Source organism: Aethina tumida, chromosome 6 (genome assembly GCF_024364675.1).
Source record: "Aethina tumida isolate Nest 87 chromosome 6, icAetTumi1.1, whole genome shotgun sequence".
In the NCBI taxonomy this organism is placed as follows: Eukaryota; Metazoa; Arthropoda; class Insecta; order Coleoptera; family Nitidulidae; genus Aethina; species Aethina tumida.
The window spans coordinates 19,837,534-19,864,753 of NC_065440.1; the positions used below are offsets into that span (position 1 = coordinate 19,837,534).

The 27,220-nt window shown below is 45.5% G+C and overlaps 6 protein-coding genes across 14 annotated transcripts; 2 read left to right on the plus strand and 4 right to left on the minus strand.

The window, feature by feature from the left end:
• Positions 1 to 21: 21 nt before the first annotated feature.
• On the minus strand, positions 22 to 5,695 carry LOC109602596 (serine/threonine-protein phosphatase 6 regulatory ankyrin repeat subunit A-like). 2 transcript variants are annotated; one of them, XM_049969245.1, is made up of 14 exons: positions 5,284 to 5,695; positions 5,128 to 5,212; positions 4,486 to 5,055; positions 4,092 to 4,427; positions 3,330 to 4,029; positions 3,036 to 3,263; positions 2,850 to 2,976; positions 2,245 to 2,776; positions 2,007 to 2,169; positions 1,741 to 1,940; positions 1,171 to 1,658; positions 1,025 to 1,117; positions 631 to 968; positions 450 to 575 (listed from the first exon to the last, which is right to left on the minus strand). In XM_049969245.1, the coding sequence occupies exons 1-13, from the start codon at positions 5,308 to 5,310 to the stop codon at positions 654 to 656; spliced, it is 3,864 nt and encodes a 1,287-aa protein (XP_049825202.1). In that variant the 5' UTR covers positions 5,311 to 5,695; the 3' UTR covers positions 450 to 575; positions 631 to 653. The 2 variants fall into 2 exon arrangements, with proteins under 2 accessions (XP_049825203.1, XP_049825202.1); XM_049969246.1 differs by lacking the exons at positions 631 to 968; positions 1,025 to 1,117; positions 1,171 to 1,658 and having other exon boundaries at positions 22 to 575.
• Positions 5,696 to 5,794: 99 nt separating this feature from the next.
• Positions 5,795 to 14,504, minus strand: LOC109602569 (uncharacterized). 3 transcript variants are annotated; one of them, XM_049969248.1, is made up of 2 exons: positions 14,161 to 14,504; positions 5,795 to 10,983 (listed from the first exon to the last, which is right to left on the minus strand). In XM_049969248.1, the coding sequence occupies exon 2, from the start codon at positions 10,939 to 10,941 to the stop codon at positions 7,561 to 7,563; it is 3,381 nt and encodes a 1,126-aa protein (XP_049825205.1). In that variant the 5' UTR covers positions 10,942 to 10,983; positions 14,161 to 14,504; the 3' UTR covers positions 5,795 to 7,560. The 3 variants fall into 3 exon arrangements, with proteins under 3 accessions (XP_049825205.1, XP_049825204.1, XP_049825206.1); XM_049969247.1 differs by lacking the exon at positions 14,161 to 14,504 and adding an exon at positions 12,087 to 12,413; XM_049969249.1 differs by lacking the exon at positions 14,161 to 14,504 and adding an exon at positions 11,121 to 11,397.
• Positions 14,505 to 14,658: 154 nt separating this feature from the next.
• LOC109602572 (DNA polymerase interacting tetratricopeptide repeat-containing, protein of 47 kDa) lies at positions 14,659 to 16,334 on the minus strand. The gene is made up of 7 exons (XM_020018978.2): positions 16,101 to 16,334; positions 15,910 to 16,027; positions 15,684 to 15,855; positions 15,292 to 15,602; positions 15,087 to 15,243; positions 14,865 to 15,026; positions 14,659 to 14,807 (listed from the first exon to the last, which is right to left on the minus strand). The coding sequence occupies exons 1-7, from the start codon at positions 16,242 to 16,244 to the stop codon at positions 14,723 to 14,725; spliced, it is 1,149 nt and encodes a 382-aa protein (XP_019874537.2). The 5' UTR covers positions 16,245 to 16,334; the 3' UTR covers positions 14,659 to 14,722.
• An 83-nt stretch (positions 16,335 to 16,417) lies between these two features.
• On the plus strand, positions 16,418 to 18,007 carry LOC109602600 (malate dehydrogenase, mitochondrial). Its single transcript, XM_020019017.2, has 4 exons — positions 16,418 to 16,571; positions 16,745 to 16,914; positions 16,991 to 17,073; positions 17,285 to 18,007. Exons 1-4 carry the CDS (start codon positions 16,509 to 16,511, stop codon positions 17,977 to 17,979), a joined length of 1,011 nt encoding a protein of 336 aa, XP_019874576.2. The 5' UTR covers positions 16,418 to 16,508; the 3' UTR covers positions 17,980 to 18,007.
• Positions 18,008 to 20,004: 1,997 nt separating this feature from the next.
• Positions 20,005 to 23,080, minus strand: LOC109602584 (zinc finger protein 678-like). Of its 2 annotated transcripts, XM_049969251.1 has the most exons (5): positions 22,850 to 23,080; positions 22,417 to 22,574; positions 21,836 to 22,345; positions 20,695 to 21,773; positions 20,005 to 20,620 (listed from the first exon to the last, which is right to left on the minus strand). In XM_049969251.1, the coding sequence occupies exons 3-5, from the start codon at positions 22,304 to 22,306 to the stop codon at positions 20,338 to 20,340; spliced, it is 1,833 nt and encodes a 610-aa protein (XP_049825208.1). In that variant the 5' UTR covers positions 22,307 to 22,345; positions 22,417 to 22,574; positions 22,850 to 23,080; the 3' UTR covers positions 20,005 to 20,337. The 2 variants fall into 2 exon arrangements, with proteins under 2 accessions (XP_049825208.1, XP_019874550.2); XM_020018991.2 differs by lacking the exon at positions 22,417 to 22,574.
• A 277-nt stretch (positions 23,081 to 23,357) lies between these two features.
• Positions 23,358 to 27,111, plus strand: LOC109602585 (transcriptional activator protein Pur-beta). Of its 5 annotated transcripts, XM_049969256.1 has the most exons (6): positions 23,358 to 23,577; positions 23,641 to 23,989; positions 24,912 to 25,027; positions 25,086 to 25,188; positions 25,290 to 25,903; positions 26,191 to 27,111. In XM_049969256.1, the coding sequence occupies exons 2-6, from the start codon at positions 23,947 to 23,949 to the stop codon at positions 26,299 to 26,301; spliced, it is 987 nt and encodes a 328-aa protein (XP_049825213.1). In that variant the 5' UTR covers positions 23,358 to 23,577; positions 23,641 to 23,946; the 3' UTR covers positions 26,302 to 27,111. The 5 variants fall into 5 exon arrangements, with proteins under 5 accessions (XP_049825213.1, XP_019874554.1, XP_019874551.1 ...); XM_020018995.2 differs by having other exon boundaries at positions 23,358 to 23,989; XM_020018992.2 differs by lacking the exons at positions 23,358 to 23,577; positions 23,641 to 23,989 and adding an exon at positions 24,089 to 24,620.
• The last annotated feature ends 109 nt before the right edge of the window (positions 27,112 to 27,220 follow it).

Below are 27,220 nucleotides of genomic sequence, written 5' to 3' on the forward strand. Positions count from 1 at the left end.
GGTGTGAAATAAAAGAAGGAGCATAATTCGTATCATTATATTTGTAATATAATAAATAAACAAACGTTGTGTAAAAAATCGAAATATTATAATAATTGTGTGTTGCAAAATGTATTTCCTTTCATGCTGTATAAAAGTAAAACAACAATACGATCACATTCATACCATCACCGAGTTTCGTCAGTTAGTGGAGAGCAATAAACGCGTTTCTTATGTATTAAGTACGTACAAACAAACGAAGAAACGAACAAACAATACGAAACAATTATGTACAAAAATAATCGAACAAACAAACACCGAATTTAGTCCAGACTAGACATAGTTAGTTAGTTAGTTAGTTAGTTAGTTAGTTAATTAGTTAATTATATAAATATTAATGTCGGTGTAGCAAAAAAGGCGCAGATATCACATTTTTAATTGTTTTGTGCGTGTGTATGTGTGATGTTATATAGTCTAGTAAAACTCATTGTCGCTGTTGGCATTGTCGTTCCTCTCGTCGGAGATGTTGCAGGTGGCCGCCATCTTCAGAGCCAAACTGATGTTGGACTCTGACAGAGAGTGCGAATGATGTTGACCTACAAAAGAGAACGTCACACGTCAAAACATGTCTTATTCTCCATCGTTTATTACGTTAACAACACGTCTTGACATTACTACAGCAAAGTACAGTATCGCGCGACGTTCTTTCTACGCGTAGATTCGCCTAAAATTTGAACGAAACTGTCCAGTTCGTCGCCAGCGTAGAGGAGGTATATTTCGTTTTGACGATTTATCGTCTCGATTCGATCCGATTCGATTCCCGTTCTTCCTTCTCTTCCTCCTCCTTGTGTTTCGTTCGTGTTGTCGAACTTGCTCAGTTTCTCGTTCAAGTAACGCGACAGTGCCGCCAAATATTGCGAATGTTCTCTGTTATTTAATCCGGCAATTTTAAGGTAATCTAAAAATTCTTCGCAAATGTTGAAATAGTCCTGTAAAAGAAATGGGGGTGGCCGGTTGGTTGATTATGAAAACGAACAAGTCTTACTTTAAACGAGGACGTTTGCTTTGCCAGTTTCGGATAGTTTTTTGTGATTTCTTTCATAATCATTAAGGTGAGCGAACTAGTGTCGGTAGTATCCTTTAAAAGAAGAGAGTATGTTTTTGAAGAACGAATAAATTATAAGACGATACCTCGTTCGAATTGATATTTTTTGACGACAAAGATTTCTCGTCGATTCTGTCTACATCGCTTTTTCCCATGAAGAACCTGCCGAATTGTTTCTTGGCCAAGGGCTGTTTGAACGAATTGCCCAAGTACCTTCTTCTCTCGTGCACTTTTCTCGGACGCACCCTGTTCAGAATACACACGTCGGACTGCGTCTTGTGCAGGTTCAGTCCGGTCAGTTCGGGCGTGCGTTGCTCCAACTTTTCGTGAAAGTCTTCGCCTTCGATTATGCTGCAACTATCCGCCTCGATCACCGCCAAACTTTTTCGACTGCTCATTTCGATCATCTGGTCGTGGAACAACGGACACTTTTTATTCAGAAAGTACTGGTGCAGTTCGAAGCAATCCGGATTGGCGACCATCGAAATCACACTTTGACTGCTGCAGTGTTTGTACTCCTTTTCGGAACGGAGTCTTTCGATTGTCGAGTAGAACGGCAACAAACGAAGGGGATCTGAACGAGAACGGGACGGATCAGGACGGGATAAGGTGGAACAACAACAAAAATAGCATGCGTGTCCCGTTGTTATACATACCGTTCTCGATGGGGTTTTTGGCAACGAATTCGGGCAGCGTGCGCAGTATCAACGCCAGACATTGCGCTACGTTGGGGGACGGGGCGCAGCACAAGGCCGGCGTGAGTCCGTCCTTGTCCACCACCAGCACGGACGCGCCCTTCTTTAACAGTTCCCTCGTCACTTCGACCAGTCCGTTGCGGGCGGAAATGTGTAGGGGACTGCAACACGGTTTGGTGTTTGTTATTAGCAATTATCGAATGAAGCGAACAATTCGTTCAGATTACGTTTTGTTCTCCTTGTTGAGGATGTTGATGACCTGTTGACTGTTTGGGTCTTCCAAAATGACCAGACCGGTTTGCGAGTGTTTCCTCAAGCAGGCCAGATGCAAGGCAGTGTTCCCGTGATTGTCGCATTCCACTCGGCTGGTGGTCGTCGTCAGCAGCAGTTCTGGAACGAACGGAATTAAAAGGAGAGTCACGTGTCCACCCCACGGTGTAAGCGTGGTGTTGCGTGTTTCCGTACCGACCACTTGTGTCTGTCCGTATTGGGCCGCAGCAACGAACGCGGTTCGACCCTCCTCGTCCTTCGCCTCCACGTCGGCCCCTTTCTCCAGCAGCAGTCTCACGCACTCGACGTGGCCGTGCAACGAAGCCACGTGCAACGGCGTCCTCCGTCTGCCGTCCTTCAAATTGACGATTCCCTCACCGAATTCGGTCACGAGCAATTCGAGACACTTTTCCGAGCCGACGAATGTGGCACAGTGAACCGGCGAGAACGCGTTGCCCTCCAGACCGGCGAAGATTTTGCGCTGCAGCAGATATTCGACGCAATCGGAGTGACCGTTGTAGGCCGCCCAGTGAAGGGCGGAGCACTGTTGGTGATCGAGGGCGGTCGCCTCTTCTGCGCTCATGTACTGCAGGATCATGCGCAGACACGGCAGGTGGCCGCAGGCGGCGGCGAGATGCAGCACCGTCTTGCCGTTCACGTCGCGTGTGCTCACTTTGGCACTGCTCGACACCAACAACTGAGCTATGCTGGTTTGTCCACTGACGACCTTTAACAGAAATCACGTCACATTACAGATCGTCGTGGCTAATCTCGAACGAGAAGAAACGACGATAACTTACCGCCCGAAACAGACACGAATGTCCGTCAGTGTCCAAGACGTTAGGATCCGCGCCCGCCTTCAACAGGATGTTTACGCAATCGATGTGATTGCCGGAAACGGCGAGCATCAACGCAGTCCTGCCTCTCCTTAAACATAACGACGTAACGTTTCGTTTCGTTTCCGATAAGAGATTCGACACACTTACTTGTCGACGAAATTGACGGCATCGGGGTTTTCGCTGTTGTGGATCATCATCGTGAGACACTGGGAATGGCCGTTTTTGGCGCTGTAGTGCAGCGCAGACCAGTCGTTGTTGTCTCTGATAGCCACCTTGGTTCCGAAGCGTAGTAAGAATTGCACGATCTGCGTGTGACCTTCTCTGGCGGCCAACATCAACGGAGTCACGCCCTCCGACGTCTGGATGTCGAATTCTCTGTAAAAGTTACAGCAACGATCGTACTATTTTTTTTTAGGGGTGATTGATTGACAACAAGGATACCTGAAAAAGGGTAACAGCGGTTTGACGAGCGACAGCGGTCCGATTTTGGTGGCAAGATGTAGAGTGGTGACCGCCCTCGTGTCTCCGTCGATAACCTGTCCGTTGGGCACTGCAAGGGCGACGGTGGCCGCCTCGTTTCCACCCGCCACCGCATAATGCAACGGCAGCAGTCCTCTCGAGTCGGTGCAGTTTGCGTCTGCCCTGTGGTCCAGCAAGTATTTGACGCAGCGGCCTTCCAAGTCGTAGGCGGCGGCCAAATGCAGCGGTGTGCATCCCATGGCGTCTCTGGCGGCGACTGCACTGCCGACGCCCACCAACGTGAACACACATTGATAGTGACCTTGGGAGGCGGCGTAGTGCACGGGGAGACGTAGCAGCGAGTCCAGAATCGATATGTCGGCCTGGTTGGCGACGAGCAGATCCAGACATTCGATGGAACCTTTGTAGGCCGCGTAATGGGTCGGTGTCATGCCTTTGTCGTCCTGCACGTTCAGGTTGACGCCCGCCTGTAGGAACTTGCGACAACACTCGACGTATCCGCTGAGACAACACATGTGCAACGGAGTTCGTCCTTCGTAGCCCTTCTTCGTGGGGTCGGCTCCGTAACTCAACAGCGTGTTGGCCAAAAGATCGTGTCCGTATTGGGCCGCAATGTGCAACGCCGTGCATCCGTTTTTGTCAGCGCAATCGACGAGAGCGCCTAAAATTTGAAGGAATTTTAACGTCGTTCACGTGGCTCAGTCGGACAGTGTTTACGTTTACCTTTGTCTATGAGAGGTTTGCTCCTCGAGAATCTGCCGTGCAAAGCGGTCATGTGCAGCGGAGTTCTACCGTCCGAGCTCTGTTTGTTGACGTCGACTTCTTGTGTCAAAAGATAGGTGAGACAATCGGCGCCGTGAGCGGAGGCCGCCGCCAAGTGCAACGGCGTTTGACCTCTGAAGTTGATGCTTTCCAAATCGGCGCCTGCCTCTGCCAAATCTTGCAGCACACTCAAATGGCCGTTGAGACAGGAAATATGGACGGGAGTGTTGCCGTACGCGTTCGGCGCATCTACATCTGCACCGAAACTGATCAACATTCTGCCTATGCTGTCGTAATCTAAAAAACAAGGACACATAGTCGGAAGCAAAGAGAGGAAAGGCGACGCACGACTTACTGACGAAATTCTCGAAACGATGATATGTTTTGCCGGCCGCCGCAGTAACGTGCAGAGGCGTATACAAATTCCTGTCTCTGGCGTTGACGTCCGCCCCTAATTTGATGAGAATCTCCGCAGTTTCGATGTGGCCCATTTGTACGGCACAGTGCAGAGGTCTGACATCTTTCTTGTCGCAGGCGTTCACCATGCAACCTCTGGTGACGAGGAGTTCGCAAATTTGCGTGTGACCGTTGATGGCGGCGTGATGAAGGGCTGTTCTGCCCGCTCGATCCGTCACGTTCACGTTGGGCACATGGTCCAACAGCAGTTCTACGCAACTGAAGGCGTCGTTTGCTGCGGCGACGTGCAGCGGAGTCTGCCACAACTTGTCTCTGGCGCTGATGTCCGCGTGATAGGACAGCAGAAGAGCGACCGTGTCTTGCCAGCTGTTGCTGCACGCACGATGCAACGGTGTTATCCATTTGGAGTCCTTTGCGTTCACTCGTGCGCCATTTTCGAGAAGCAGTTCGGAGATTGCCATGTCGCCTTTGTAAGCTGCCGCGTGCAACGGCGTACGTTTCTCACAGTCTGTGGAGTTTTAAGGAGATGATGTCGTGTGAAAAATCGACACAGAAACGAATTATTCGTTAACACACGTACCTTGCTCGTTGACATTATGATTTTGTTGAATGAGGGTGTGTAGGGTTTCTAGGGATCCTTCGAAAACTGCTTGGACGATGGCCGGCTAAGTAATAACAAGAAAAAAAAATTTGAAATTACACAAACTAACCTAACATTTATGGGGGCATTATTAACCTGTGCGTCGAGCTGGAGTAGAACCATTTTGCGGGACGTCGTTACCACTGGCACGAATTAGAGTTGGAGGTGAGTTTAAGTTTGCGTTATTGTCGTAAGTTCATAGCGTAAATAAATAAAAACATGCTCGTCGTGAAACGAAAAGTCAAAATAAGACGACAGTTGCCAAAACTGACGGTGGAACTTGTGTCAGACACCATGCACTGTCGCCCTCTATGAATATTTCGAAAAATTAATATGAGGCAACCAAGACCACACTTGTTTTAAATGGCGCCAAAAGGTTTTGAAAAAATTTAAATTATTTTTTATTTATTTTTATTATTATTTGTTATTTTATAATTTTATTGAATAATGTATGTAATAAAATTTGCATTTTAAACCAACAATAAATGAATGTAATATGGAATGTAAATGTGCAATAATGTGGTGTTAAGAAAATGAATATTTTTGTATGTAAAAGATTTTATAGGAATTGCGATACAGAAGGAAATTAAAGATAAAAACACACGCATAATTTTATATCCACTTGTTTATTATTTTACAATCATTTTATACAAGTTGAAAAGATTGTTGTTTTATACAATAAGTCGAGAGGAGGGTGATGAGGAATCGATTCGAAGACGAACGTGGAGAATTGAAATGTGCTCCTCCATCGATTGTCGTCGTCGACACCGTCGATTCTCACGACCCGAATAAAAATATGTACTTTTGAAAAATGTGAAACATCGAAAACAATAAATTTGCTGCTCATCTTTCATCGTATTTAAAATCTAAATCTATTCACAGTTAGCTGAGATTTACTGGCAAAATATCAACGAAAGTAAGTAAGTACACGAAACTAGCAATAGTCGTAACGAAGAATATAAAATAAAATAGGAACGATGAAATTCTCCTCCACACACGGGGAATGTTTGTTTAATTGTTTATGGGACTGAATCGAAACGTGAAAATGATGATGGATGAAACAAACAAACAAACGAAAAAAAAAAAAACGCGAAATTCGAATAAATACGTACGGTTAATGTGTAATAATACTGTAAAAAAATATACAAAAATAAAGAATAGTCAAATATATACCTATATATATATATGTATGTATGTATAAAAAACCCAATATCATAAGTCATGGCAAGTTTGCTAAATATTTGTTGGCATAGGTAGGTATTCAATCTTCGTTTTAAATACAAATATTTACAAGAAAAACATACGTCTACGAAACGATGCAAACACAATAACGAATGAGATGATTAATTAGAACGGACGGTCGATAATTACTTGATTCGTAAGTGCTGCTGCGTGTTCATCAACAAATCAACACTCTTCGTCGGTTCGTCGGTTCGTCGCGTGAAATCATCAATCGTTTCAATGTAAAAAGTCAGTCAATCAGTCGTTTTTTCACGGCTGCGTCGAAAGTAAGCATTTTTAGGGGAGGGGGATGAGAAGAGAGCGGTGACGGTTGTAAAGGGGACGTCACCACCAACGAGACGGTCATTTCGACGCCGCACGAACGCGAACCGCGGGAGACAACAACTGAAAAAAAGAAAGTAGCAACGTACGTAAAAAAAATTAGATGTAAAAAAAAGAGAGTCGAATTAAAAATACAGTCACTTATAAATATAGTTATGTACAGTTCAAATATAATATACAATATCATCCTAAGCTAAATACTAAACAGTTTATGTTTGAAAACATTGAAAAGTATTTTATTCAGTATTTATAATATTATCACTTTGTTTAATTTACAAAAAGAATTTGTTCGTATCCTCTGTACGAACAACACAGTAGTAACGGTTCTTCTTTTCATAAAATCTAGCTGCCTTTTGTTGCTCATAAAAAAATTTAAGTCATGGCTAAAATTTCACTTTGTGAGTATTTTCAAGTTTAATCTCGTCTTTCACGAGTTTCCTTCCTCTTGCTTTCTCTTTCTCTCTTATTTCATTTTGATCGGTTAATTAATGTTGTTGTTGTTGTTGTCTAATTGACAATTGGAAATTCGAAAGGAAAACAATGTCGACGTGGACGAGAAAATTAATGGAGAAAACGAGGAAAATGTTTCGTACACATATTAATTGATGACCGTGATTGTTCAGAGTCCGAGATGTGTTTGTCACGAGCAGAGAGAAAGTGACGAGTACGATAAATTAAGTAGGCAAGCAATCATCATGTAAAAACTTAATTCTCTCTGCCCGATCGTGTCGATCGTGTCGATCAAAGAAACACCTCCCCTTTTTTGGGCTGCTGCACCCCCTTAATTTTCCCTCCCACGCGTATCAACAGTTACGCTTCCGCATAGCCGTGCATGTCGTCGCCGCCGCCGCCGCCGCCTCCGCCTCCCAATCCCACGGCGATGCCGCCGTTCTGTCGTTTCGACTTTCTCGGTTTGGAGTCGGTCATCATCTCGTCGTCGTGCAGGTGTCGGAATCGGACGAAGCCTTGTTCGTCCACGAGCATGGAGTCGGCGTGTGTGGCTGCTGCAGTCGGGGGCATGCCCACTCCTCCTCCTCCTCCTCCTCCTCCTCCAGGCAACGTTTGCACTCCCAAGTGGGGTCGGGCGTGGTTTTTGCGGGACCGTCTGCCGGACGTGTTGGACGAGTTGCGTGACCTTCGATCGAAGTCGTTGCGTTCGAACTCGTGCACCGTCCGTTCGTACTGGTGCTGGAGCTGCTGCTGCTGCTGCAGGTGGTGATGGTGGTTGTTGTCGAGGGGCTCGCTGTAGATGTTTTTCTCCGGCGAGAAGTCGTCGTATTTGGGTTTGGTGTAGTATTTGGTGCGGGAACTTCTCGAATCCGAAGTGGTTCTGAGAGAGCCCCGTTCGAAGCCAGGTGGGGGTGGATCGAAGCAACGTTCCGAGCCCCATTTTGGACGTTCGAAGCGGTCCAGATTGGAGGAGGCGCGGTCGCTGCCGTCGCTCTGGTACCGTTCCAGCGTGCTCTTCTTGTCGAAGCTTTCGTTCTGGAAGGCGTGCTTGAGAAGATTGGAGGGTCTCTCGATGGGTGGAGGGGGCTCCTGCCGGTGGTCCAGCTGATCCAGTATCATCTCCTGTCTGCTGTAGTTGAGCGCGTTAGGATTGGTGTTGCAGTTGTTGGGGTAGATGTTGTCGGTGCTGGAGTCGCTGGTCGTGCAAGGGAAGAGCGGGAAACCGCCCGCGATCTGTTTCTCCCGTTGCGACATTCGCAGACTGACGACGACCGCCAACAGGGTGATGATGGATATCTCGATGAAGCGAACGGACAGTTCGAAGCTCCACAGGATCCAGTGGTGTTTGATTTCGCCGTCGAACCGGTCGACCTTGATGAAGAAGAGGGCGTAGAGCTGGACGAAGCCGAGCAGCACGAACAGGAGGGCGACTGCGATCGTGATGTGCGAAGCGTACGAAATGTTTTGCGAGCACATCTCCGACAGGTTCTGACTCTTTTTGGCCAACACGTTTTTGATGATGCGATACAAGTAGAGATAGCTGACGCCCAACGCCCACGACAGCAACACGAACACCGGCTTGCAGATGGTCAGACCGGCCTTTTCCAGATAGCCGAAGCTTTCGAAGACACTCAGGCAGAAACACAGGACTATGTGCAGCAGTGCGAACACCACCAAGAAGACGGGCCTAGTTTTCACTTCCAGGTGGGTGAGGGTGCGTTTCAGCAGGAACAGAATGAGGACTGCGAACGTGGTGGCGAGCAGACTCAACGGGAAGCTGTGCAAGAACTCGTAGAGGAACACGTTGAACGATCTGCCTTCGTTGTAGGGGTCGTAGATGAGATAGAAGATGCGCAAGACGCAGATGACGGTCAGCATCAGATGGACGGTGAGGAAGTAGCTCTTCGAGAACATGTGCGGATCGTTTTCGTACCGGATCAGTTTGTAGATGGAGAAGGCGGCCAAGAGGATGTAGCAGAAGACGACGAGGTAGACGTGGACTCGCCAGCAGATGCGCCACACCGAATCGGAGTCGATCTTGGTGGCGTTTCCCTCGCGTTCCTTCACGTTGGCCAGATTCATGGTGTCGGACATTTGGGTGGTGACGTCGTCGGCAGCGGGAACCGGTGCGGCTCCCCCAATTTCTTTTTTCACAGTCACACTCTCCGATCGGTCCCGGACGATTTCTCTGGTGCCCGTCTCCTCCATCTGTCCGCGATCTTGACCCGGCGATTGGGCCGGTCTGTCTTCGGCGTCCTCTTCCGAGTCGGCTTCTATCGGTGGTTCGGCCGGCAGCGGTGGAGGTGCAGGTGGTGCCGCCACTTTCGGTTCGGGAGCCCGTGTTTTGATGTTGTTGTTGTTGTTGTTGTTGTTGTTGGACTTGGACTCTGGTCGTTGTTGGTGATGATGGTGATGCAAATTGGGGGTGGCCGTGACGGTCCTCAACAGAATGTCGGGAATGTCGTCGTGTCGACCGTTCGAGCCGCTCAGAATGCGGGTGATGGAGGGCACGTACGACTTTTCGTACTCGAAATTGGTGTCGTTCGAGGCCCGATTCAGTCCGTAGAACTCTCCCAGTTTGACGCTTTGCGAGGGAGTGTTGAGAGACTTTTTCTTCTCGTTCTTGTCCGGCGCGGCACCGCCGTTGTTGTTGTTGTTGTTGTTATTTTGCGAGTTGACGCCTCCGATGCGTTCGGGAACTCTTTCGGCGTTCACTTTGGGCAGGTCCGGCCTGAAGGGGATCCGGTCCTTGTTGGGCATGAGGGAGGGCGGCGGAATCGGTCTGCGGTTGGCGTACGACTCCGAGTTGGTGCCTCGCAGCGTGGGTTTGTCGGCGAAGGGATTCTGGTACTCGGGGGGCAGCGGCGGCGTGAAGAAGGCTCTGCTGGGCGGCACGTAGCTCGGGATGTCCTTGCTGTACATGGATTTGGTGGGTTTGACGTTGCGCAGCAGGTTGTAGGTGGTGGTGGTCTTGTACACGTTCTCGGTGACGTGTTCTTGGGCGCCGCCTGCGTCGCCTCCGTTGGGCTGGAAGTCGGGTCGTAATCGGTCGTTGTTGTATCTGTTCGGGTTGTTGTAGTTCTTGTTGTTGTTGTTCTTGAGGATGTCCGCGGCGGGCGCCGAAGTGGGCAGAGCGTGGTCCTTCTCCAGGTCGGCGAATTCGGGCTGCTCGAAGTCCACGTTGGCTCGAGCAGTCTCCTGCGAGTTCTTCAGGTCCACCCTGAGCCACTCGTCGTTGCCGTCCGAGTAGCGGTACGTGGTGAGGAGGGGCGTCGCCAGCGTCGTCACCGGATACGCGTTGTCGGGAATGGACCGCTTCGTGGTGCTGCCGTAGGCCACTTTGTTGAAGACGGCGGCGATCGATTTCTCCAGCCCGATCTTGTCCATGAACTCCTCGGTTTTGTCGAACTCACTGGCGAAGCCGTCGCTCGACTGAGACAGTCCGATCAAGAGGATCAACACCGCGAACCACGAACTCACATCACCGAAACTAAGTTTACCGGTCCATCCGCCGCCGCCGCCGCCGCCGCCGCCGCCTCCTTTTGCCGTTGACAGAAGTCGCCGTCGACGGCGGCGGCGACGCGCACTCATCACACCCGAACAGTCTGTCGAAGAAGGAGAGGAGGAGTAAGATGAATTAGAAGAAGGAGAGGCACTCTGATCACCCTGATGATCACTTTGATTTGCACTTGTGTCGGTGTCTGCGTCGTCTCCGACCGGAACGACCCGAGGACAGTCCATCCTTCTCGACTGTTGCTGCTCACGACTCGATTCTGCACATTCCTAAAACAGAGGAGAGACTTTTAATGAGAATGGAAAACAATTAAACAACGCGTGTTTCGGCTCTCTCATAATTAGAGGGTGCAACAGTTTTCACAAGTTGTTCGGGCGGAGACCCTCCCTTTCTGTCGATCATTTACCTGCGTTCCTTACGAACGGATCTGTGTACTTTTCCAACAAAAGGTCCGATCCGAACAATAAATCAAACATTCTTCGACAGCTGTTCCATCTATTCATTACATCTCGCCAATTAATAATGCGTCGAACTGACTGAACAAATCCATTCAGCGTAATGTGTTAATACTCTGTAATGCACCTTTCGAATTGGAGAGAGTCACTCTATAATTACCGAAATATGCTTTTTAATAAGTGAATATTTTGAGAGCGGAAATGCACCGAATTAACGTATTATAATCATGAACCGTTGTTTCGGAACCCTTCATTAGTTGGAGCGAAATGGGAAATTGAAACCGCCTCTTTTGCCTCAGACACGAACATGTCATTGAACTAAATAAAAGTTAATAAATAAATCGATTGTTTGTTCGGCACACTCTCCTCTCGAATCGCACAGATTACGTAACGTAAATATTTCTTCGATGATGCTGAGAACGAAACTTTGTTTCTCCTCTCCATATCCTCTTTATGTAACCGTCGTGATTTATGCACCTTCTTAAAATAGAAATATTTATCATTTCGAACAGTCAATAATTGTCTCACAGATGAAACATGAATAATTTTTGTGTCGCCGTCCTCACTCTATTTTCGTTCGGACCTAATTTAAAATGCATTAAGCCAAAACACTCTTTCACCATTCCCAAACATGTATTTACTTTGACTGTTTGAACAACGAATTAATAAATCCAAAACAAACGTACGAATCGATTATTAATGGCTTAAATTATGAACAAATGAAGAACGTCTGCAGAACCGATTAAGCAAACAAAAGAGGGAATCATATTTTGGGGAAAGCAATAAACGCAGACCCTCCGCGAAGTGTCGCCCTTTTCACGGCACCTTAAAAATTAGAGACGGACACAACATTGTACAGATGGTCTTTACAACCGATAAGTCCGTTTAATTGATTTACGACCGCAGCGCAGACCCACCTCCGGATTCCGGACCCACATTCCCATCGACGCACTCACTCCTTCATCCAACATATTGCACTAAACAATTAACGAAAACAAACATACACAAACGACTCTTTGGCAGAAATATCACAGACGGAGGAATAAGAGAAAGAAGCGGCGGTTCAAGAGACTCTCTGAAAGGCGAACGATCGCCCGTCCAACACCATCTTCGCTCGACTGGTGTCTTCTGGTGGAACCACGAGTGGTACCCGATCGGCCGTCCCTCTTCGGGCTCCTTCGGCCGTTTGGAATGTCGGACAAGGTAAACGTGCCTCATCGTGTCTCTTTCAGGGATGATCATCACCCGATTCATTATTCTCCCATTTAGATGCACTTACTCGCAATGCCCATTTTTACGTCGTTACGAACACCAATTACCTGATACAGATCAATAACTCGATTAGATTGTCCGACCTATAATCATGTACGTTGGATGAATAACACCGATTACGGCGATTCGTGTGGCGCACCTTCGCCCAAAATCCATTGCAACACCGCGAAACCATAAACGCCGCAATTAAAACTATCCACTTTCGATGCCCCATGTGGAGATAATTTTACCACAAAAACAGACAATTTGCGTAACAATTGCCCAACGTGGAACTTGGACGACTGAAACAGAGGGGGAGAAAGGAAAAGAGGAGAGCCATGAATAAAATTTAAATAATAATAATACGCGTGTCCCAAAGACAATATCGATCTGAGCCTAATTCCATTTTAATCCGCCAAACAAATAAAAGTCTGCATTTGTGGCTTCCAAACAGACCCAACTGGGCTCATAAATCAGTACCTGGATTCAATTAGACGAAAAGAGAAGAGTATCGGGTTACTCCTTCAGACGTCCCGAATGTTTCTGCTTATTTCCATCCGATTTCTGCACCGATAACACGACATCGTTTGTCCCACACACGCTCACTTTTGACCCATCATTTTTGCCTGCGCCTCACATTGTTCGCTTTGTCCCATTCTCCCAATCTTACACGTTTCTCTTGTTCCGATTCACGGAATCCCCGTGCCCTTCTTTCGACACACGTCCAACTCTCGAACGAACCAAAACTGCCACTTTACCCACTATCAAGACATTGGAAGTAATTGTTTCGGCAAGATAAACCCGAGTCTGGTTTTTTCTAATGATCGGATCGGTCACAGTCATTAAGGACACATTAAGTTAATGCTCACTCAAAAAATTACGTATCAGTGATGTATTATTGTCGTTCTTCATGAAATTATCTTAATGACTGAAACCGATGACAGTCTCAAAGATAATCCGTTCTGCCCACCTCGAATCATTTCCACAAATATTCCGTCGTCTCCTCCGGACCGTAAATCAAATTCTAAACTCGCTGCCAATTTCGCTCTTTACGACCCGATTACAAAAAACAATCCCAAACACCACAAATCGATTAAATTTCTTAAGAAACGCATAATTTACGACCGACTCGAGATGAATCACACACACTCCCGACTTATTTATGAACATCCCATTTTTTATTTCAATTTTAATTGCCCAACAACACCGAAACTGTTTTAACCGTTCCGTTCCGTTCCATTCCATTCCATTCCATTCCATTCCCATCGCTCATCGTCATCCGCATCCACGACACTTTTTATAAAAACAACCTCACATGCAAACGTAAATAAATATCGTGGTATAAACAAAAGATTAAAAATGCTCGAACGAATAAATAAATATTTTGGTTCAGTCAAGATAAACAACATTTATGGGTCCTATAAAAAGAACGCAACATTTACAAAACCTGTCAAATGGGTCCGACTATCAAACGAAAGTTCCTGCACACCAATCGGACGGCACTCTCCGTCCTTACGTTTATTACAAACGACCCTCCGTCGTCCAAGAACGGGGTTAAAACGCAAACGAAATCGATATTTTATAGAAAATTGTGTATAAAAGTTCGATAAATCAAAATAGTCGACCAGTCAAGTCGTGCAAGTATTTTGATATACGCCCAAGTAACCATGTCCTACTTAGATTTTTGAATGAAAGTCGCAGGAAACCGCCCTGAAACCGCCTCAACGGGCTGCCACTCACCACGAGCGATCCTATTGTAATCCGAGAGCAACATAAAACCGTCGTCGAGATGTGGAAACGTCGAAAACCGTGCGTTGTGTCGCACAGTTATGTACAAGGGCCACCGCAACCACACAAAGAGATCTCACATTTTTTCGCACGTTTATCCGATCAGTTTGCGTTCCGGGCACGCACTTCACACCGTTCACCGACTCGAAACACTCGCAGCGATCATTTTCCGATGCGTTCGCTCGCCAATTCGCCCTTTTTAACATTCGAATCACTCAAAATTCACGTATCAACATCTCGGCCATTCACTGAACGGTACTGGCGGCCATCTTCTCTATTGTGTCGAACAGGTGTGCCCCACGAAAGTCACCAGATCCTATACGGACCCATGGGATACATTGTTACCAACGTGACCCCGCGACAATCACCGCTCTTCGCCGATGCCTGTCCGTCCGCCTCTCTCAATATGGCCCCCAATTGTTGCCATATTTTAAACATAAACACACGCACTTTTACTTATTAAAATATATTTGCCATATATACAAAATTATTATTATCTATTTATACACAGTATTTAATAATTTTCAAGGAATCTCTTATGTGCCGGACTCTCGTTGACGAGGACAAGAAAAGACGGAGTTCCTCCTTTAACGACATATCTGAAATTAAAAAAAAAAATTTAATTTTTACGCGTCTTCAATATTCATCCAACTTACTCTTTATGTTTCAACACGTCCACGAGAGTTGCCGTTCGGTTCACAGATGTCAGTTTATTGTTGCCAGTCTCAAAATAAATTACCAAACTATTGGTCTTATACTTATTATCGACATCCCATTCTGGTCGAACCGAAAACATATCCTCAAACAACGCCTCAAATCTGTAACATACATAAATTTATAAAATCTAATCAGATTCAGATTCCTTTAATTTCAATTACGTTTGATTTTCGTTAAACTCCTGAACGTAATCCATTATTTTATACTCTGGATAGAGAAATACAACAGGCCAAATGAGATTGTTTTCATCATCTATATGCACTCTATTTTCACTCAATTGTGGTGCACATGGCTCTAAACTGCTTAAACTCAAACCACCTGCAAATTATTTACATAAATTGATTCATATTCAACAAAAATTTTCACCTTTTCCCGTTTCTATACGAATCCCCCTCTTCACAATTTCCTGAATGACACGTTTTTCATCTTCCTCTTGTTTCCTGATTTCTTTCTCTCGTTTTCTTTCGTTTCTTATTTTCAATTTTGCTTCTGTTACACATTTTTTCCTCAATTCCTGCACATCTTTGTTGTTTTTATCCGCGTCCAATATTTTATCGCAATATTCTATCGCCTTGTCAAAATGTTGAGTGCAAAAACAACAGTTTGCAGCTCTTTGCAACGTTTTATGATAGCCTGGCTTCAATTTCAATGCCAATTCGCAGTCTCTCAATGAAGATCTTAAAAAAAGCACTTAATTTAATCTAACTTGATTCTTTAATCTCATCACACACACACACACACACACACACACACATTACCTATAATTCTTCAAATAAAAATTAGCGGCCGATCTGTTATTATATAAACTGGCATTAATCTCAACATCATCACACTTTGCCTTAATACCCTCTGTATAAGAGAGAATGGCCAAACGATAATTTTTATGTTTAAAATTAAAGTTGCCATCGTCCTTGTATGCTACGGCCAAATCTAAAACATTTTATTAATTATTGAGTAACCCCCAAGAGAAGCAGAAAACAACACCTAACGGTTCGTTGATGTCGGGATCGTATTTCAACTTTTGCAGTCCCTCATACAAAGGATGAACCTTTTCTCCAGGTTCAGGAACTTTCTTCATGAAAAACGGATGACTTTGTAACTCCTAAAATAATACCACGATAAACAAAACTGTCCACGCTGCTTTGTTACTGTTATTTTCATTTCAAATCGTTAACCTCAATCCAAGCTTCGTCCATCGGTTCGCCAGTTTTTCTCTCTCGTTTCGGCAACTTGTTAATAAATTCGTCCAAGTCCTTGTCCAATTTCGCCGCCAGTTCCAACCGTTCCGCCTCCGTCATTGCTTTGTTGTTCATCTCCATCTCTATTCAGCAGGAACAGCAAAATGTTAAACAGGTTAACTCACATGTCCCGCTGCAGAAACAGGTAGTTCAAATGCAAATGGATCGATGTTCAGCAGGAGGGGGCAGATGTCGCTTGCCGCGGTGTTCCGTACTTGAAATCTGGAAGCGGGACCGCGCATCGCGTCACGTGTCTCGTTCGTTGTGACCTATGCGCAAGGAGAGGTCATTCCGGTTCACACTCGATTCAGTTGCATTCGAAGAAGGGGTCGCATCGCATCAATCATGTTCTCCAGAATCGTAAGACCGACCGTTTCCACCGCCAGGAACTTCTCCACCTCCAAACAGGTGAGTGACGAAACCTTTTCAAAACTCCCCTCCTCTTTTTTACCTTTAACGAATGACACGTTCACTTGTTTTTTATCCTTATGTAATCCTGGAAGTTTCCTTGTCGCTTTTTTACAAGGTTACGTAATGATTAAAAAAAATGTTAGGTTATGAACGAAAATACTGTGTTGCAGAGTAACTTTAAAGTGGCAGTATGTGGTGCGTCCGGCGGTATCGGACAACCGTTGTCGCTTCTTCTGAAGACCAACCCTTTGGTCTCCGAATTGTCCCTCTACGACATCGTTCACACTCCCGGTGTCGCCGCCGACTTGAGCCACATCGAAACCGCCGCCAAAGTCAGAGGGTAAGTACACTTACATCAATCGTTTGCCGTTGTTATCATTGCATTGTTTAAACGATGTATGTATCCATTTATGCAGTGTCAACGGCGCAGAGAACGTGAAAGATGCCCTAAGAAACGCTGATGTAATCATCATTCCTGCTGGAGTGCCCAGGAAACCTGGTAATATACTTATTTACTTATAAACTTATTCGAATATATTCAATCACTCCTAGGATTCAATCCTTTAAGGAATGTCGCAACTCTTATCTCCAACAATTGACGTCTTATTTATTGCTACATAATGCTTGTACACAATTAATTCTTATCTAACCACATAATAACTCAGTCACATAAAAGAAATAGTACGAAAACAAAATGCGAAACGTTTCAGGCATGACCAGAGACGATCTGTTCAATACGAACGCCGGAATCGTTCGTGATTTGGCCGCGGCCGCAGCTGAAGTCGCTCCCAAAGCTTTGATCGGCATCATCACGAACCCCGTCAATTCGGCCGTCCCCATCGCTTGCGAGGTGTTGAAGAAAGCCGGCAAATTGGACCCGAAACGCGTCTTCGGCATTTCCACTTTGGACATTGTCCGCGCCAACACCTTCATCGCCGAAGCGAAAGACCTCAATCCGAAAGACGTGTCCGTCCCGGTCATCGGAGGACATTCCGGCGTCACCATCATCCCCTTGATCTCCAGGGCGACGCCGTCCGTCTCCTTCCCTGCCGACCAACTGCAAGCCCTGACCACCAGGATCCAAGAAGCGGGAACCGAAGTCGTAAAGGCCAAAGCCGGTGCCGGATCCGCCACCCTCTCGATGGCCTATGCCGGTGCTCGCTTCGCCAACAGTCTCCTGCGCGGTCTTAAGGGAGAATCCAACGTCGTTGAACCCGCTTACGTCATCAGCGACGTGACAGAGGCTGCCTACTTCTCGACACCGCTCGTTCTGGGCAAGAACGGTTTGGAAAAGAACCTGGGTCTCGGTCAATTGAGCGACTACGAACAGGAACTGCTCAAGAAGGCCATTCCCGAATTGAAGAAGAACATCCAGGCCGGAATCGATTTCGTCAACAAGGCCTAAGCACTGGTATTCACTCTACATTCATGTATACCCTAAGTAAAGAAAGAAAGAAAGAACGTTACCAAATGTATCTAATTCAGGAGTACAACAAGTACCTTACAATCAATCAATCTTTTATATTGTACGTGTGAGCGTCATTCGTGCATTTCTTTTAAGTTTTGTACATACCTACATTACAATTAAACGTATTTATTTCAAGTATTAAGAAAATAAAATCTATTTTTTTCTTTTTTACAATCCTTATCTCCTCTTTGTTTCTTTCTCGCGCAATTTCGATTATCTATAATTACAGAAAAATAGTGGGAATTTTAATATTTATGTAATCCTTATCTATCTATTTTTTCCTTTAGTTTATGCAATCAAAATATTTTTCAGAATAAGATGATTCACTAGCAGAACGAATATATTTGAAACAAATTGCAAAATTTGAAATACAATAGTGGCGCCATCAAGTTCGAACATGCCCAACCCATTGATCTGTAATTACAGGAATAAATTACGAGCTCATGTATGTCCAACCTTGCAATAAAATATTACAGATGTCGCTAGTATGTGTTTTTATCAAACTGTAATATATATTTGCACGGTTCAGCACATTTGAACTAGATGGTGTTAGCAATGAGATTTTAATTTGATCATTGAATTATAATACAAACTACAGCAGTGATTACTTTTGTACATTACGGTACTTGATTTATATATTATCCTCTTGTTCAATTATGCCCAATTTGTATATTAAAAATTATAGATTGATGTGAAGATATTTAAAGAAAATTTAAATAAGTTGACGCCATCTAATCCGTTTATGTTCAATGTTGCCATAAAAAATTACAGTATGATATAAATGTCAGTTTATTAATTCTATCCTTAAGAGATGTCACTAGTGCTTATATTCAATTAATCTGTAATATTTATTCGTGGAGTTCAGCAATTTTAAACTAGATGGCCGATCTGCTGGTATGTCGACAACTTTGAATATTTTTTAATAAAATCATAACCTACAATATTTAAAAAATATTGTTTATACATAATCTGCTGGTTAATCTTTTCTATGATGTTGTTATCCGAAAACGATGACGAATCCCAACAGTTTTTTAACTCCCCATAAAATAATAAAAGCAACGGAATTAAAGGAAAATGTTCCGTTCTCTTCGTATGGATACAGAAAGATACAAACTATTGCAATGATTAATTACACGTCGGAAGGTTTAGCATATTTACGCACTTTGAACGACGAAAATCCTGGTGTGGATGTTAATTTTAACAGTCATTTGAAAAAATTACCGTTGCCATCCTCTCCAGCTCATTTGGGTGGCCGATTGTTAAAAATTCAAGACACTCATGGACTCTTTGTCGTAGATTTCTTTAACGCAATTCCGACCATCAAAATTGCAAAAGAACGGGAGGAAATGTTAACAAAATTGATAGATTTGATTATTAAGAAACGACCAAGACTTAATTACGATGTGATCGATGAAGAGTTTAATAAAATCATTCAAGATGATTTGATTGCTGAAATTAATAGAGCTGCTGCTACTGCTGCTGCTACTGCTGCTGCAGAAGACACATTAGAAACTGAAAAAAGCGTGGAAAAAGAGGAACAGGAGCAAGATGATGAAGAGGAAATACTCTTTGATAACAGTCCAGGTGATTTTAGTTGGATGGATATTGATGACTGAAATTTACACTCACAAATGTCTGACAGGAATTTCTTTTATTAAATTGGATACCAAAGATGTGTCAATTTAATGTTTGTTTTAAATAAATGTTGTATAAATGAGTGTTGTATTGTTTTAGATCTTATGAAATTAAATTTAAAGATAGAAATGTATTACTGAACAGAATATTGTACAAAAAAATTGTATTTCAGTTGAAAATAGTTGTAACGTGCGTTTAATTACATAAACCCAGTGGTCAGTCTGGTAATTCATTGGTGCAGCTAATTGCACCAGATGCAGATTTCAAAGGTAGTATCATTTACTCAATTGGGGTGGTATTTTTCAGGATCAGACGAAATGAAAGGCATTTGGTAATTTTCAGCTGAATTTATTGGACTCCTATATGAATGTCATTATCTTAATATGTATATAAGTAATAAAAACGAATTCGCTATGTACAAATCATTTTCATCTGCTTCACTTTCAAATGAGTAGTAAGTTAAAATAAAAGGGTTGAAGAAGCGCGAGCGACGATTTTTCAGCTCTCGACAGTCAATCACAGTCTTTCTTTCATTTTTAATTTCTTACAATCAATCAATCAATCAATCAATCAATGAATAATCAAAATTTTCGATAACCGAATAATAAATAGAACGCAATAAAAATCGTAATGTGAAACCGCTCTCGACAGTATTTGACTTTAAGACAATTGCACTTGCAACTCGGAAATCTGCGTGATCTCTTCGCCGACGATTTCGGAGGCGTCCACCGTTTCGTATTTCGTGTCCACAGCCTCGTACTTGGTCTCGATGATCTCCTCGTGGTCGGCGTCCGTCGTCGTCGAGACCGACGTGACGGCGGTCACCGTTTCGTCGTTGGCCACTTGTTGGTTGGACTGGTCGTCGTTGCTGCTGCTGGTCGCCACGTTCGGCTTCATCTTGCCGTACTTTTCGTGGATGTTTCTGTGTCGCTTCAACGCAAACCTGCACGAACATACGGAGACACGTTGTAGAACAGAGTGAGTTGACACTACGGGAACACCTTATACTCTTCTTACCTGTCTGAGAATCCGACGGAGCAGATGTCGCATTTGAACGGCTTCTCGCCGCTGTGCACTTTGGCGTGGTTCTTCAGATGAGTGGCCTGGTTGAAGCAACTGCCGCAGATGTCGCAACGATACGGCTTCTCCCCCGTGTGGATTCTTCGGTGGTTCCACAGGGTGGAATGACGAGCGAACGACTTGTCGCACACTTCGCAGACGTAGGGCCGTTCGCCGCTGTGTATCCTCTCGTGGTTCTTGAGATGGGGCGACTGCGAGAACTGCATGCCGCACACGTTGCAGCGGTACGGTTTCTCGCCGGTGTGGATGCGGGAGTGGTTCTTGAGATAGGCCGCTTTCGCGAACGCCAAACCGCAGATGTTGCATTTGAAGTTCTTCTCGCCGGTGTGCAGCCTCTTGTGCGACCACAGCGACGAGTATCTGCTGAAGGAGCCGTTGCAAATGCTGCAGTGGAACGGCTTGTCCACGTTGGTCTGTTGGTTGCGGGCGCCGCCGATGAAGATGATGCCGCTTCCGTTGCACTTGGTGCACTTGGTCACGCTGGCGATGCCTCTCCGCTTCACCGGATAGTTCTTCACTCCGATCGGAATCGAGTTCTGCGAGCCCAGATTCGTCGTCGTGGTCGCGGTCTGCGTGCCGGTCGTGCTCTCCTCGAACTTTATCGTCTCCGGCGCCGTCTGCACCACGAAGATTTGCGGTTGGATCGCTTCCGCGCTCAGACAGTTCTCGCACTTCACCTTCATCACCGCCCGCTTCTTGTTGTTGTCCTGCGGCAGCGGTGCGCTGCAAGTTTCGCAGTTCTTTATTTTGAGCGTGTTCTGCTGCTGCTGAGGCTGCTGCTGTTGAACGGTCTGTTGCTGCTGTTGCTGTTGCTGCTGGGCTTGGGTCTGCTGCTGCTGCTGCTGTTGTTGTTGTTGTTGCTGCTGCTGCTGCTGCTGATGGGTTTGGATTTTGTGAGTCTTCAGGTCGTTCTGGGTGTTGAAAGTAAGACCGCAGTCTTGGCACGAGTATCGAATTCGATCGGCGGACACGATTTGGATTTGAGCGGGTTGTGGCTGCGGCTGTTGCACCTGTAACTGGATTCAACAACGAACAATCGATTTGTTTTAGCGGCGATCGGTATGGTGTGACGGTTTACCTGCACGGTAATCTGTTGCTGTTGCACTTGGCCTTGGGTTTCCGGATGCGACACCTTCTTGTGATGATTGAGAAGCGTCAGATGGGCGAAGATCATTCCGCAAACGTCACACTTGAAGCTGATGTTGGAGATGGCGTTCTGCGCCAGCAAATTCTGGTTGACCAACGTGTAATTGTAGCTGAACGGCTGCGTGATGTAGCACTTGTCGTCGGTGAGTTGGGACATGTTGACCGTGGAAGCGGTGTGATTTTGAGTCGTGTTCGGCGCGATTTTGTGCAGCATGTTGACGTTCGCGTAACAAAACGGGGCGAATGCGTTCTGATCCTTTTGCGAACCGTCCGACTTCGGATCCTTCTGTTCCTGCACCTGCACCTGGTTCTGCTGTTGCTGTTGCTGCTGCTGCTGTTGCTGCGGCTGTTGCTGGTACTGGATCTGGTTTTGTTGGCCTGTTATCGCGTTCGGATCGAACATTTTTACCAATAACTACTTCCGGTTCTCTTCCTATTGACACTGCAAATAAAACAATTGCCCATTTGTCATTATGCACATACCAATCCCAATACAAACGACAATGTTCTTACTCTACACTTAATATGTACTTTTTTTCGTTTAGAATTATTGTCATCAACAATTAATCATTTCAGACAGCTGTCTAAAATCAATAATCGACCGAACATTCCGATATTCTTGTGACAGGTCATAGGTAAAATATTTTTTAAAATTCTCCGTTTCTCGTCAACTAAAACAAAAGCGGGTTTATTGTTTCGTAAAATAAACAAAAGCAGGGACGAGGGATGAACGAGATGAGGGGCGTCGTCTGTCGCACGTTCCATCTTCCAACAATCCGATATAAATAAACAAAGTGTATGTGTGTGTGTATGTGTGGGAAAGATGCGAGCATGAGACCGGCCGAAATTCATCTCTTTTTATTTAACGGAGACGCCGTTCGAAAACGAAATAAGAATAGAGATGCACAACGAAACAAAGAAGCCCACTCTCCTCTACTCTACTTACATGGCAGAGACGCTGTCTCCGTTTGGGCTGTTCCTTTCGGTTTTCGGCCGGGAAAACCGCACCCGGACGTTCCACCCGTCAGTCGGTTCCCTTTTTTCAAACACTGCGCTCCCGAAAAGGATCAGATCGCGCGGAAAATCTCGCCGATTCGTAAATCTATCTCACTCTCAAAATGGCGGATCGGTACATTGGCCATCTTTTTTCATTTCGTCCGCCGTTGCCAATTCTACCCGCCGCACCTGCTCTGATGGTCAACGATTTCATGAATACCCCTCTTTAACTCTGTACGATTTTACTTTTTTTCTTGCAACGGTGTCTATATACATCACACACGGGTTTATTATTATTCATTCTTGTCCTACAATTCCCATTGAAAAAGTTTAGATTGGTTCGTGTAATCGGGAACGAATTGGAACGAGATAGTCTGACAACAGAGTGGAGACGGCGGTTTCCGCGAACGAGACATGCGCAGTGCGGCATCACAACCACTTTCATAGAAATCGCGGAACATCGAAACATGTGGGAGTCACATGTGACGTCCACTTTGCCGTATTTCATAATCGCATCGTGCGATAAAACGGTGATCTAATCCGTTACGTCAGATCGGCAATGTGTATGATTCAATCTCGTGCAATTTTTCTATACCCATTGCAGAAATAGATCACGATTTAAATTTACATTTGTGATTAAGCGTAATCGAGAGATAGGAAAAGCGGACGGGATGAACTGTTAGTGCGAATTTTGTTTATGTCACTGTGTGGTTGCTTGTTTTATCTATCATCTATTTATAGAAACAATGCGTTAATCATAAATATTTTGAAACAATTCGACTCGTTTCGTTCACCGTCTCGATTTATTCGAAAGCAACGATTTATTTGGCCAGAAAGGAAATCAATGAATCATAAATAATTGAAAGCAACGAAATGAAATGTGATAGTTGGATGACACCATCTGACTGATTGCAAACGTTCTGGTAGATTTGAATGTTCGATGAAGAGCGGGTGATTTCAGTTTAGTGTCCTCTGGTGATTTGGTGACTTTCGCATCGTCGTCCTGCCAAAAACACCGTTGGTACGAGTGTGTGGTAGTGCGTGAATATGTCTGACATCGGTAGCGGAGATGAGGGCTCGAATTCGCAGAGTAAGTAATCCTTAACAATACGTCTCGCTTTATTTTTATGTCTTTGTGACTGTTTCGCACCTTCCCAATTGGGAAACGGGCCCGAATGATGTGCCTTTAGTGGGGAAATTGCCCTTTGAAGTTTGACAACTTAACAAATATGGCGTTATGTCAGTCGGTCGCCGTTCGCTCTCTGCCCAATATTTTCCTTATTTTCGCACAATCGAATTAGAGAATTCGTGGAGAAACGATCGAAATATGTGAACGAGTGTGTCCCGTCCGGTTTGCGAGGGTCCACGTTAAATGGCAAGTGGAGAAATGGCTCGAAAACCGTTGCAACATCCAGAATGTTGCCCTAGTCTGGAGATGACCTTGGCCAACTAGACTACGGTTAATTTTGCCCCTTTCCACATTTCCACCCTCCGATTCGAAATTACCGTCGATTCCGTACGTTCGTTCCGGCTCGCAACAATTGCGGCAGGTCTGAGTCGACACGACGAGTGTCAAACAATGAAAATATGTCGAAACAAAAGCGCTTGACAGATACACGAACGATTGACAGTTGGAAGTGATGAAAGATGCGAAGGAATGAGGAAAAAAACGGATGAATGGAACTCGCGGATGAGTCAGTCCACTTCCCGGAATTCCTCCAGTAAGTAAGCGACGACCGAGTACTATATTACTATAGACCACAGTTATCGCACACACACACACACACTCACACTCACACTTCGTCGTGTCGTCGTCTCTGATGAATCACTTCCACACTTGCTTCGTCCGCGGTCGGTTCTTCTTTTGTGTTTGCCGCATATTCTTTTCGTTTTTCCTCCGTTCGAATTATGGCAGAGGAGTGGGTGTTTGGAAGGATTCAGTATTGGAGTGATCCAAGTGCGTTCCGTCTTTGTTTCGTTCGTGTCTTTGTAAATGTTGTTTTTGCTTTTAGGCCAACAGGGCCAGATGGAACAGGAGCTGGCCACCAAGATGCTCCAGATCCAGAGCAAGAGGTTCTATTTGGACGTGAAGCAGAACAGAAGGGGGAGGTTCATCAAGGTGGCTGAGGTACGTGATCACCTCCCTTCGGGTTGCTCTCTTAACTTTGGTTGTTGTCTGTTGTTAGATCGGAGCAGACGGACGTAGATCGCAGATCTTCTTGGCGCTGTCGACGGCGGCGGAGTTCCGCGATCACCTGTCCGCCTTCAGCGATTTTTACTCCTCACTAGGTGAGTTGGAGGTGGAGTGTGGTTGTGGGGAAGAGGAGAGAGAGGGAGAGAGAGGGAGCAGGAGTGGCGCCCTAGTAACCACCGTTTGTTTCGTTACATAGATTCTGTTGGTGGTTTAGGTCCCCCGAACCCGGACAACGTGCCCGAGGACGGGAAGCTGAAGAGCGAGATGATGATCAAGGAGAACCGGCGCTACTACCTCGATCTGAAGGAGAACTCGCGCGGCCGCTTCCTGCGGGTGTCGCAGACGATAACGCGCGGCGGTCCGCGGTCGCAAGTGGCCATCCCCGCCCAGGGCATGATCGAGTTCCGCGACGCCCTCACCGACCTGCTGGACGAGTTCAGCGCCGACGAGCACGCCTACAAGCCGGACCTGCCCGACGGCCGACACATGCACGTCGACAACAAGAACTTCTACTTCGACATCGGGCAGAACAACCGCGGCGTCTACATGCGCATCAGCGAGGTCAAGACCAACTTCCGGACGGCCATCACGGTGCCGGAGAAGAGTTGGCCGCGGTTCCGCGACATCCTCGCCGACTACTGCGACAAGATCAAGCAGCCGACGTCGTCGTCGAGTCAGGCGGGCGGTGTGGGCGGAGGCGGCAGCGGCGGCGGCGGCAGTGGCGGCGTCACGACGCCCTCGTCCGGACCGGTGCCGTCGTCTGCGCAGGACCAACAGCAGCAGCAGCAGCAGCAGCAGCAACAGACGTTGGTGAGTAGCGAGGGCGCCGGCGCCGCATCTGCAGCGTCGTCGTCGCGGACGTTCTGGTCCCTCTCGTAGTCACGCATCTCTCGTCCCGTTTTTTCTTTTTTTTCTCTGTTCTCTGTCTGTTCTCTGTCGCTCGTTCGTCCCGCGCGCAGTGATACATTCAGGTAAATACACACAACTTACTATATAATTATATATTTATATTAACTGCATGAGATCGACTGACGACAGCCCACCCATCCCGACGCCCAATCCTAATTAAATCCGTTTGTTTGTTTGTGTTCGAACAGATGGGCAACAACAGCAACAGTTTGACCGCGCATCAGCAACAGCAACAGCAGCAACCGCAGCAGCAGCAACAGCTACAGCAGGACACCGGAACGGCGGTCAAAATAGGCTAGAACGCGCGCCTCCACCGACGTGACAACCTCTAGAACATTTAGACGATTATTATTATTACTATTCAAATTAAAACAAACAAAAAAATTATTATATGGTTATTAACAAATTCATCCAATTGGACCGGACCCGAATCGGATCGGCGGACGTCGGACGAAGGACGAAGGACATCGATTCGGCGGCAACAGCAACAACACTCTCACACCTCACACACAAGACAACAACAACAACAACATCATCAACAACATCAACAACAACTACAACAACAACAACAACATCGTCCACCTATCGCTGACCAACTGTCCGTTAGCTGAATGCGCAGGAACCGGATGTGAAGATTGCTGTCCGAGTCTGCCCGAGTCTCCACGAGTTTTGTGTGTGTGCGCATTCGCAGAACAAGTACGTGGTTGGTTCACATTCACACCTTATTGATAATATTCCACGGTCACATCGTTTCTCATTTACATTTTGAATTGTTGATTGTGTTGTTGATTTTTGTACTATATAGTTATTATTGTCATTCTCACCGTTCACCGGTTCCGATTTCAACGGATGCAAAAATGTTTTGATTTGTTTGTTTGATTGTTTGTTTGTTTGTTTGTTTGTTTGTTTGTTGTTTATTTGTTTGTTGGAGCACCACCCACTTTTCTCGCGTACTAAGCGCCGGTACTACAACCCGATTATTATTCATTTGTGTTTTTTTTACTTGTTTAAATATATATATTATATTAAATTTTTTATTACTGTGATCCCATTGTTTTTAATAAAACATTGTAAACTATTTATTTATTTATTAAATTGCTTTTGTTTTATTTCGTCTCTTATTATTGTATTATTGTTTGTTTGGTTAGTTGTTATTTATTGTTTCGTGCGTGACGATGAGACAAAGAGACTCTTCGAGTATTATCAATCAGTATTCTC

What these genes read in the sequence shown, in the direction of transcription:
- LOC109602596 (XM_049969245.1), bottom strand. Translation starts at nt 5,310, where the DNA reads ATGGTTCTACTCCAGCTCGACGCACAG. An exon ending in GCCGTCAATTTCGTCGACAA is followed by an intron (nt 2,977 to 3,035) that starts GTAAGTGTGTCG and finishes GTTATGTTTAAG; the next exon opens with GAGAGGCAGGACTGCGTTGA. An exon ending in ATTCGTGTCTGTTTCGGGCG is followed by an intron (nt 2,777 to 2,849) that starts GTAAGTTATCGT and finishes TTTCTGTTAAAG; the next exon opens with GTCGTCAGTGGACAAACCAG.
- LOC109602569 (XM_049969247.1), bottom strand. Translation starts at nt 12,140, where the DNA reads ATGTTGGATGAAGGAGTGAGTGCGTCGATGGGAATGTGGGTCCGGAAT. An exon ending in TGTGGGTCCGGAATCCGGAG is followed by an intron (nt 10,984 to 12,086) that starts GTGGGTCTGCGC and finishes CCTCTGTTTTAG; the next exon opens with GAATGTGCAGAATCGAGTCG.
- LOC109602572 (XM_020018978.2), bottom strand. Translation starts at nt 16,244, where the DNA reads ATGGAGATGAACAACAAAGCAATGACGGAGGCGGAACGGTTGGAACTG. An exon ending in TTTTATTTGAAGAATTATAG is followed by an intron (nt 15,603 to 15,683) that starts GTAATGTGTGTG and finishes GCTTTTTTTAAG; the next exon opens with ATCTTCATTGAGAGACTGCG. An exon ending in GAGTTTAACGAAAATCAAAC is followed by an intron (nt 15,027 to 15,086) that starts GTAATTGAAATT and finishes TGTATGTTACAG; the next exon opens with ATTTGAGGCGTTGTTTGAGG.
- LOC109602600 (XM_020019017.2), top strand. Translation starts at nt 16,509, where the DNA reads ATGTTCTCCAGAATCGTAAGACCGACCGTTTCCACCGCCAGGAACTTC. An exon ending in ACTTCTCCACCTCCAAACAG is followed by an intron (nt 16,572 to 16,744) that starts GTGAGTGACGAA and finishes ACTGTGTTGCAG; the next exon opens with AGTAACTTTAAAGTGGCAGT. An exon ending in ACCGCCGCCAAAGTCAGAGG is followed by an intron (nt 16,915 to 16,990) that starts GTAAGTACACTT and finishes CCATTTATGCAG; the next exon opens with TGTCAACGGCGCAGAGAACG.
- LOC109602584 (XM_020018991.2), bottom strand. Translation starts at nt 22,306, where the DNA reads ATGTTCGATCCGAACGCGATAACAGGCCAACAAAACCAGATCCAGTAC. An exon ending in AGCAACAGATTACCGTGCAG is followed by an intron (nt 21,774 to 21,835) that starts GTAAACCGTCAC and finishes TGTTGAATCCAG; the next exon opens with TTACAGGTGCAACAGCCGCA. An exon ending in TCCGTCGGATTCTCAGACAG is followed by an intron (nt 20,621 to 20,694) that starts GTAAGAAGAGTA and finishes ATGTTCGTGCAG; the next exon opens with GTTTGCGTTGAAGCGACACA.
- LOC109602585 (XM_020018992.2), top strand. Translation starts at nt 24,557, where the DNA reads ATGAGGAAAAAAACGGATGAATGGAACTCGCGGATGAGTCAGTCCACT. An exon ending in CACTTCCCGGAATTCCTCCA is followed by an intron (nt 24,621 to 24,911) that starts GTAAGTAAGCGA and finishes TTTTGCTTTTAG; the next exon opens with GCCAACAGGGCCAGATGGAA. An exon ending in GGTTCATCAAGGTGGCTGAG is followed by an intron (nt 25,028 to 25,085) that starts GTACGTGATCAC and finishes GTCTGTTGTTAG; the next exon opens with ATCGGAGCAGACGGACGTAG.